Source organism: Lichenostomus cassidix, chromosome 8, assembly GCF_008360975.1.
Source record: "Lichenostomus cassidix isolate B80296 chromosome 8, HeHo_3.0, whole genome shotgun sequence".
In the NCBI taxonomy this organism is placed as follows: domain Eukaryota; kingdom Metazoa; phylum Chordata; class Aves; order Passeriformes; family Meliphagidae; genus Lichenostomus; species Lichenostomus cassidix.
Window position 1 is genome coordinate 8,334,544 of NC_139489.1, and position 9,297 is coordinate 8,343,840.

The 9,297-nt window shown below is 52.5% G+C and overlaps 1 protein-coding gene across 1 annotated transcript; it reads left to right on the forward strand.

The window, feature by feature from the left end:
* Nucleotides 1-646: 646 nt before the first annotated feature.
* On the forward strand, nt 647-8,924 carry LOC146433757 (fatty-acid amide hydrolase 1-like). The gene is made up of 15 exons (XM_085067682.1): nt 647-933; nt 1,974-2,087; nt 2,793-2,942; nt 3,248-3,381; nt 4,372-4,578; nt 4,965-5,005; nt 5,560-5,684; nt 5,861-5,986; nt 6,207-6,304; nt 6,619-6,718; nt 7,023-7,063; nt 7,445-7,484; nt 8,016-8,124; nt 8,351-8,496; nt 8,591-8,924. Exons 1-15 carry the CDS (start codon nt 769-771, stop codon nt 8,717-8,719), a joined length of 1,725 nt encoding a protein of 574 aa, XP_084923808.1. The 5' UTR covers nt 647-768; the 3' UTR covers nt 8,720-8,924.
* The last annotated feature ends 373 nt before the right edge of the window (nt 8,925-9,297 follow it).

Genomic DNA, 9,297 nt, shown 5'->3' on the forward strand with positions numbered 1-9,297 from the left:
CCAGGTCCTTCCCAACAGGTTTTTCACAATCCTATGGGCAGTATCTAAACTGAATAGCTTGAAATATTTGCTGATGAACTTTTGGAAGTAGTGAGTGGGTTTTTTTCAAGGACAGACCCCATGTGGGGCTGGTGACACAGGAATAATTCTGGAGTTACCCTCAAAAGGAAGTGCTTGGCCGCAGAGAGCAGGGATGGCAGGTATCTCTGTTAGAAGCGTCGGCACCTTGCAAAGCACAGGCACACCCATGCTCTGCCAGTGACAAGTGAACTCCGCTGGGCAGAGCCTGCGACATTTATTGTTTCTTTTCTCCACACAGCCGCTTGGCTCCAGGAAAAGCAAAAGAGCCGGCTACCTTTGGGACTCCCCTACGTGCTGCCTCGATCCTGCCAGCCAAGGCTGCTCCCAGAGGGGCTGAAAAATTACGGGGAGATCAAAGCCTCACTCGAGGAACGGAAAACCAACTTCAGCCTTATCAGATAGAGCCCACCCAGCACAGGGAGGGGCGAGCTGTCACCCAGCAGCTTTTCCTGCTCCCGAACCTCCCCCTCCCCGCCCGCGCTGCGCTCGCACGGCAGCAAACCGGTTAAATCCCTGTCCGGCTCGGAATCCCGCCCAGGTTTTGCCTCGCTCTGCCCACGGGCGGCGGGCGGGTGCCCTTGGCCGTGCCGGGCGGGGTGCGGGCGGAGCGCAGCGCAGCGGAGAGCAGCGGGGTGCGGCCAGCGCCGGGCTGCGCTGCCGCCGGGGTCCCGCAGCCTCAGCCCCGCCATGCGAGTGCCTCTGCCCGCCCTGCTCGGCGGCTCGGCGCTGCTGCTGCTGCTGCTGCGATGGCGGAGGCGCCGGGCGCTCTGGAGGAAGGTGGCGGAGGCGCAGGAGCGGCAGGAGCGCAGCCTGGTGCGGATGGAGGAGGCGGCGCGGCGCTTTCGGGAGCAGGTGAGCGCCGGCAGCCGCGGCCCCGCTCCATCCCAGGGCTCCTCACCTGGGCCCCTTCCCACCGCTCACCCCTGCTCGCCCGGCTGTCAGGTGCTCTCCCGGCTCTTTATATGGACCCACGGCGATTTAGTGTTGTTATTTTCCCTTTCTAAGTCAGTGTGTGCGTGTGCCCCTCAGCATCGCAGCGATCGCCGCTGTCGCAGGGATGGGGAGGAAACGCTACCTGGAGCAGCGGGGGATAACGGGATGACAGTCACATGCGGGAAGGAAGGGAAAATCCCTGTCTGACAGCTTCCCGGCCCCATCGCCGTGGTGGGAGGCTCGGGCTGGTTGAGGAGGCAGCAGGGAGAGGCGACAGGCGATGTGTTATCAGCAGAGGCCAAAGTGCAGCCGCAGCCGCAGCCGCAGGCAGGGATGCGATGGTGCCCCGCGATCCCGGCAGGCAGCCCGGCCTCGGGCTGCAGCACACTCGCTCAGGTTCAGAGTCCAGTGCAGGCGTGAGGTTCGATACGTTTTTCATGGTGTTTAGTCGATGGTGAAGAAATCTCTGCTGACACAAAAATGATCAGCCAAGGGGCTCCCTGGTTTTTGCACTTCCCTGTGCAAATACCTTGGTGGTGCCAGGTGAAGAGGTCAGTCCAGGTCTGGTTTCATTCCTTGATGGAACAATGTCTATAAGCATGATTCCAGCTCCCATTGTAATTCATCAAGAACATTGCGCTAAGACATTCCCCCAGGCCCAGCCATGACCTGTCTGAACAAGGCTGCCTGAAAGGCTTTGTCTGAATTAGCAGGTGCTTGGTGTGACTGATCTGAACAGGAAGGAAGGCTGAGAAAGCCCGGGCTAGTAGTGTCCCTGAGTGTTTCACACTGTGCTCACTGGTGTCAGGTATAGCAGGATGTGGTCTTGGGGCAGACACTACCTTCAGTGACTAAATGGCAGATATTTTTTGGGTGAGTTACAGAGGGAACCAAGGAGAAAGGAGGAAGCCATCAGCTGAAGTAGAGGTGTGTCATTGCCTGTTCAACCTTTCCCGTAGCATCCTTCCGTGAACGTGGCCTCCATCCTCTCTCTGCCTTTGCCAGAGCTCTCCAGGAAACTCCGAGATGGCTCTCTCCCTCCAGACCACGTCTTCTATGCCTATGTGGGCAAGGTGAGGAGCAAGGGCAGCGGGGCAGCATCTCACCCATGGTGGGGCTTGGCTTTTTTTGGGAGGAGCCCAGCACAAGGGCTCAAATGCTGCTGAGCTGTCACTGCTTACTGGTACGTGATGGGCCTTTGTGTGCTTTTCTGTGAGTGATCAGAGGGCTGGGCATGTGACTGCCATAGCTCTCAGCTTGGTATGGAGGAAAAAGGAGCAGCAAGCAGCATCTGCAGAGCCCATACCTTCCTGGGGGAGCCCACAGCTTCCCTAGGGTAGGTACACCTGTAGGGAAGTTGCAGAGTGCTGCTGTTGTTTCCCCTCCATCTCCAGATGGGTTGTTAAACCTCAAAAAGTCATGTTCATTCTCTACTTTTGCCATGATGTTCTGATCACTTCCTGAGTTCCCTCTTTGGGATTATCAGTTACGCCACCCCAGAAGGTCAAACAAGAGAATGGTCCATGGTATTTTTCTGAGCTGAGTGCCTCCCTTCATCACACATAAGCAGGCACTATGGCCCTGCTGTGTCCAGAAATAATTTCGGAGTTTGGCATGATAATGGCTTGAAAAGTAGCATGAAGGGCTGTCTTGATACCAGCTGTGCAGATGGGGAGGTGGAAAAGGGGGAAGAGGCAGGCGTCCTTTGCAGAGCAGAAGGTCACTGTGCAGTGCTGCAAGCTGTGACTCACCTGAGGGCTTTTCCTGCTTTCCCCAAGGCCCTCCAATTGGCCACAGAAACCAACTGCATCACAGAATATCTTCAGGAAAGCGAGACCCAGGTCCGGAAAGCCAAGCTGGTGGGGAAAGAAGAGCGAGGTCTGCTCTATGGGGTGCCAGTCAGCATCAAAGACTCCATCGACTGCCAGGTACCACAAGCACAATTCCACGTGTCTCCCAAAATCCCTGTGGGTTGAAGTTTGGTGGTGAAGGGAGCTTTGACCTCAGCACCTGGCTTGACTTTGTCATAGCTGATGTGGGATGGGCTGCCTGGGCAGGGGAGGGGCTTTGCTGCTTGTCTCCCATGAGATTTACCATCGATACGCCATGCAACACGTGTGTGATGGGTGGGTTGTTGGAGGTGCATGTATGTGCTTAAATGTACAGATGAAAGTACAGGGGCAGGGGGAATTGCAGTCCTCCATCTGAAAACCTCATTGTGCTGTGTTCCCAGGGTCATGATTCCACATTGGGGTTCATAAAAAACCTCAATAAACCTGCAGCAGAGGACAGCGTGGTGGTGCAGGTGCTCAAGAGACAGGGGGCAATTCCATTTGTCAAAACCAATGTTCCCCAGTCCCTCATCAGGTAGGTGGGTGCTCCATTCCCTCAGCACAGCAGCAGTGCTCCCTTCCTCTTCTCAAGGGAGAATTTCCATCTAGTCTCATTCTCATTTCCCACTTCTTTTTATATAACAACACCTGGTCCCCATTCTTTGTGTCTACAAGTTTCACTTAAAAAGTAAATACATTTACACTGAGGATGAAAATTAACTCTAGTTCCAAATGAAATAAAAAAGCAGAAGAGGCAGAGGAGAGGAGAGAAACTGTTTCCCTTCTGTCCTGTACTGGGTGGTTTTAAATCCCTTTTCTTTTTATCTTTCTTTAAATTAACCTCTGAGGTGATCCTATTAACTCTATGGTACCAACAGAAGGAAGGAGAAGCTGACCCCAAACCTCCTGTTGTATCTGGCAGGACCCTTCTTGGTGTCATTGATATGGGGTGAGCTCAGGTGTGCTCTGCTGGACAGCCACACTTCTATTGTCCCTGTGTCCTGCCAGGTGAGCTCTGGCAGAGCTCCTCTGTGAGTGGCCATTGCCCAAGCCCTATGAAATGCCTTCCTTAAGGTGGTGTGGCAATAACTGACCATGGTTCAGAAAAACCACGTGAAGAGGTTGCCCAAGGGATTATCAGATTTTGCACCACTTTCTGGGGAAGTCCAGTGTCAAATATCTCTGCAGTTGGCATTTGGCCTGGTGTCAAGCAGGGGCTTAGCTTTGGGAGTCCTGTGGCACTCAGGACTGCCTGAACAGGGAGACTTTCCAGGAGGGTTGATGTGTTTGTGCTGCCAGAGGTTCCCTCTGGGACAGGCTTAATGACACTGAAATTAGCTGTCAGTGAATTCAGGTCCTGGGACCACCGGGAAAAGGCTGGTGAGAACCTCCCTCACATTAAGTGATGTCAATTTAACAATTAGTGAATTACCTGATTGCCTGCTCAAAGTCTTTCTGTAGTGATAGGGCTCCCCAGCAGCAGATACCTGCATTCCTCATTTGCAATCTCTCTCTCTCTCTTCAGCTATGACTGCAAGAACTTAATCTTTGGCCAGACACGCAACCCTCTGCTCTACACCAGAACCCCTGGAGGCTCCTCTGGTGGAGAAGGGGCACTTGTAGGAGGTGGTGGGTCCATCTTGGGCATTGGCACGGATGTAGGAGGGAGCCTACGCTTTCCTGCTGCCTTCTGTGGGATCTGTGCAATCAAACCCACTGGGAACAGACTCAGGTACCGTGAGAAATGCAGCATCTGGGTGAGACCCACTCTACCAACCACTGTGCTGGATGATCCTGTGGGCAAGGCATTCTTGGGAGGAACTGGGAAGGGCTTGTTCATCCATCCTACCTGGGCAATTTCTGAGGTCTGTAAGGAGGTTCCTACCCAAATGGAGGTGGGGAAACCTCTTCATCTGCATTCTAAGGGGATGGTTGTTCCTGACTGACAGGGCCTGAATCTGTCAGGCCTAGGCTGAGTCTCTCTTGGGCTTCCATCAGCTCTTCCTTCTGCCAACCTTCATTTCTGCAGTTTTAATTAATGCTTGCTACTGCTTAAAGCCTTTCCATTTAATGAAAACTATTCAGCTGCTATATTTTCTGTGTCTCTTTTCTTTGCAGCAAAAGAGGAATAATGGCTGGAGTCGTTGGGCAGAAGGCAGGTAGGAATTGACATCTGTCCCCCAGCAGCAGGACAGGGGTGAGAAGGATCCTCAGCTGGTTATGGGGGGCTTTTTCCATCATCACCTTTAGAAAGAAGCAGGTTCCCTTTCAGGGCCTTTTCCAGAGAGCTGCCCCCATACTGTGATTTCTGAGAATTGAAATACACTGGAACTGGGAGGAGCAGTTTGTGTAGCATAAACCACAATACACCCTGTTATCCACAGGGTGTGACCTTGTCTGCCACTGGAAATGGGATTAGCAGTCAAAGGGGGTGTCTGATGTTGTCTTCGTGTCATGATTGACAAAGCTTTTTGTTTATTTTTTGTGAGTCATGAAATGAGGACACCAGGGCACATATTAATGGTAACACCTCTGGGTCCATAATGATGGACCTGCTGGTGGGAAGACACTTGTGAGCATCCCCTGCCCAGCTCTTAAAGAGGAGCTGTTGCCAACACTAGACTAAGACAAAGCAATGCCAAGAGGTCTGGTTTTGCAGAACATGCCCTTGAAAGACCCTCAGCCATGGGTGCTCTGTTGTGGTCTCTTCCAGTGGCTGCAGCAGTGGGACCACTGGCAAAAGACGTGGAGAGCCTGGCGCTGTGCCTGCGGGCTCTCCTGAGCGAGGACATGTTCAGCCTGGACAGCACAGTGCCACCCCTCCCCTTCAATGAAGAGGTACAGAACCTCCAAGGGGTTGTTGGGGGTCTCTGGGGAGAGCTGCAGGCTGAAATCACCTGACCCATGGTGGGCACCTGGGCAAAGCAAGTGCTGCTTTCCAGACTTGCCCCATGTCATGGGTGTGCTGCTGGCTCTGCTGGCACCCCTGAGCTGGCATCTCCCTGTCCCTGCAGGTGTATTCCAGCACAAAACCCCTCCGCATTGGCTACTACGAAACCGATTTCTTCACCATGCCCAGCCCTGCCATGAGACGTGCTGTCCGTGAGACCAAGCAGCTCCTGGAGGAGGCTGGCCACACGGTAGGAGCCTGGGGCTGCTGGGACAGGGGGACAAGCCCATCCTGTGTCTTTTGACTCACCAGTTGTTGCTCAAAGGGGAAACATTGTTTTCAGGGAAGAATGGAGGTTTTCCTGAGGGCTTGTCAGGAAATCCTCAACCCAACTCAGCCTGTTTCAGACCTCAATGGCTTTTCCCACGCAGTGGCTGTTGCACTGATACCTTTCACTGTTGTCCTTCCAGCTGGTGCCCTTTGAACTCACAAATGTGGACTATGTGATCTTTAACTACTGCGTCAGGGGAATGTTCGCAGATGGAGGCAAATCCTTCGTCAGGAAATTGTAAGTATGGCCCAGAATGGTTTGGTGGGATTGGTGCCTGTCTGTAAAAATCCTCCCTGGGGTCTGATGGGCTCTGGAGAGCTTAACATCAAGTGATTCAGCTGCACCTTGATTCTATTTGGGATTGTTAACAGCCTTGAAAAGAGGAGCTGATATCCTATAAATGCTGTGAGAATCAAGTGTTGCCCAACAGAATGGAGCAAACCTCTTTTTGTCACTTTGATAGGCTGTTCAGAGGGGCTGGCCTGGGAAAAGCTGATCTACTGTGATTGCTTCCAACTTCTGCTCAGCTAAACCCCCCCTTTGCCTTTCAGCAAAGGGGAGATGGAGAAGGGCAGCACGGGGATGTTCTTCTGGGTGGCAAAGGCACCGCACTGCCTGAAAACTCTCCTCTGCTGGATTGCCAAACCTTTCGTAAGGTCCATTTCTTTCTAGTGTAGACAGAGTTAAGCTATATGTGGTGAATAACTTGTGTCCCATTGCAGTAAGGCTTTCTCATAATGAAGTCTCCAGGCATTGCTTCCTGGCTGTGCTCAGACACATCTCCAAACTGGAGTGATGCTATTTTTGTTCCTTCTCTCCTCTCTTTGGGGAAAATCCACAAGTCCTGCCTGAACACTGAGTAAACAGCTTGTATTTGTGACTGAGCTGTCTCAGAGGACAGAGCTGGGATTCCTATAAATTATTTTCCTTTTTTTTTTTACTTTCTCCTTCTCAGGTGCCTCGACTTTCAAGTATCATAAGAAGTATGAAAGAAAAGTGAGTAAATCTGAGCCTGAGCAAATGTGTGAAAGTTTGGTTTGCAGCAGTGTTTGCTACATTATTGACACTGCCACAGCTGCATGTGTCTGAGAGAATGCAGAGCAGAAAACACTGGGGTGGAAGCAAATGGAGAGCAGTTTGTGTCAACACTGTAACCCTGCTGGGTTTGGAAAACTGTTCCAGTATTTAGGGTGGGAATGAGAGCAGGAGTCACAGCCTTTTGCTTAGGTAGAGGATGAAGCCTGTGGGAATGAAATATGATGTTGGCTGCAGTACTGGTTTATGCATCCATCATGCCAAGAGGTAGGGACCCTGTATGGCAGAAAGAAGGTGTATGCAAGGCAGGATGGCTTTCATTGTGTTTGTTTCCTTTTACAGCACAGTGGATGAAGTCTGGAGTCTTCATCATGAAATCGAGGTAAAGTATTGCAGTTTGGGGTTCAATAGTTTTGGTTTGATTTCTCTGTGGGAAGAGGCAGACTCAGCACCCACTGAGGTTAGGAGATGATCAGGTCACTGGTGATGTAAGGTGGGGACATGTCACTCCCCAACAGATCCCACTTGGATGTGCAAGTTCTCAGCATATTTAAAGATTAGGACTACATGTAGGCAAGTTGATGATGCCAAAGAAGACCTGAATTTTTGACACCAACATATAAAAATACAGGCCATCAGACTTGTCTTTATTTCCCTTCTGGTTTTCCAAAGACCCATGCCCATATCCCAGGTCACCATGTGCCTGTGCACTCAGTCTTTCCCCAGTTTACCAGGGAGAGGGTGCTTTGTAAGCTGGGAAGAATTATTTTCCAGGCAGCAAAGGGTTGCTGGATTTTAGCAGGATCAGGCCAGTTGGCTGCTCCCAGGGAAGGGCCAAGAGCCCAGACAGGTGGCCTGGCAGCTGTGGGGCAGTGCATTCACCCCACTGACCACCTATGCATTTCCTCCTCAGGACTTTTGCCACCAGTTCATCACCCAGTGGAAAAAGCTGAATTTGGACGTCATGCTTTGTCCCATGCTGGGCCCAGCTCTCCGCATCGGCTACCCTGCAAAGCTCTCAGGTAGGAGACCAACAGGGGACCTTTCTGTGGCACTGCCAGCATCCATGAGCAGCATTCCTCCTCCCCTCACATCCCCCTGGTGTAGTGGGGGCCACAGGGCCAATTTCCATCCCTCAGCCCCTGAGTTCCCAGTGCAAATGCCCCATTAGCTGGAATCTCCCATCCACAGAGGGGGTGAAGGCTTTTCCTGGGCAGGCTGGCACTGCAAGCTTCTTCTCTCCCGCAGTGGCAGTCAGCTACACCATGCTCTACAACGCCTTGGACTTCCCTGCTGGCGTGGTCCCTGTGACGCTGGTGACAGAGGAGGATGAGGAGGAGCTGAAGGCCTACAAGGGATACTACCAGGACTGGTGGGACCGGACCCTGGCGAAGGTGAGTGGTGCCAGGTTCTCCAGGGCCATGAGTTATCCCATCCCATCCCATCCCCTGGACATTCCCAAACCCTCTCCCACTCTCTGTGCTGCAGGCTTTCCGTGACAGTGTGGGGATGCCTGTGGCTGTGCAGTGCGTGGCCTTGCCATGGCAGGAGGAGCTGTGCCTGCGCTTCATGAAGGAGGTGGAGACCCTCAGCCTGAAGAAAAACAGTTTCTTCTGAGCCCCAGGCACTCAGCCAGAGCAGGATCTCAGCTAACACCAGCGTGGGTCATCCTTTGGTCCAACCCACAGGACTTTCGTTCCCCTCACTGAGGATGCAGTGATGGCTGGGCTGGCTGCTGGCTTTGGGGGCAAGGGGAAAGCAAGGTGAGCTCTGATGTAGTGGAGCTCTTCCAATCATTGTCCTAATACAGTACTTTTTATTATCTGGGTCTGTTATTTCAAGTCTGTGTTTGTGTGGGGGGTTGGGGTGGGCTTTAATCACCCCAGGGAAATACAAGAACATTATCTTTTTCTTACAAATGTGGAAACTGGGGGCTGGGGGAACTGTTTCTGTCTGAGATGCTCAGACTACTACTTGGAGTGCTGTAGAAACAGGGATTTTCCCCTCTGTTCTCAGCACCCTGGGGATGAAATCTGGCGTTTTCCCTAGCACAGACAAGCAATCAGAAGGGAATGCTGAGCTTGTAAGCAGACTCTGGCAAGCAGGGAGGGAGCTGGCCCACTTCCCACTGCACAGGGCTGCTGGCACCCTGCTCAGCATGAAGGAGAAATCATGGAATCACAGAATAGCTGGGG

What these genes read in the sequence shown, in the direction of transcription:
- LOC146433757 (XM_085067682.1), top strand. Translation starts at nt 769, where the DNA reads ATGCGAGTGCCTCTGCCCGCCCTGCTCGGCGGCTCGGCGCTGCTGCTG. An exon ending in GTTCCCCAGTCCCTCATCAG is followed by an intron (nt 3,382 to 4,371) that starts GTAGGTGGGTGC and finishes CTCTCTCTTCAG; the next exon opens with CTATGACTGCAAGAACTTAA. An exon ending in GGGACCGGACCCTGGCGAAG is followed by an intron (nt 8,497 to 8,590) that starts GTGAGTGGTGCC and finishes TCTGTGCTGCAG; the next exon opens with GCTTTCCGTGACAGTGTGGG.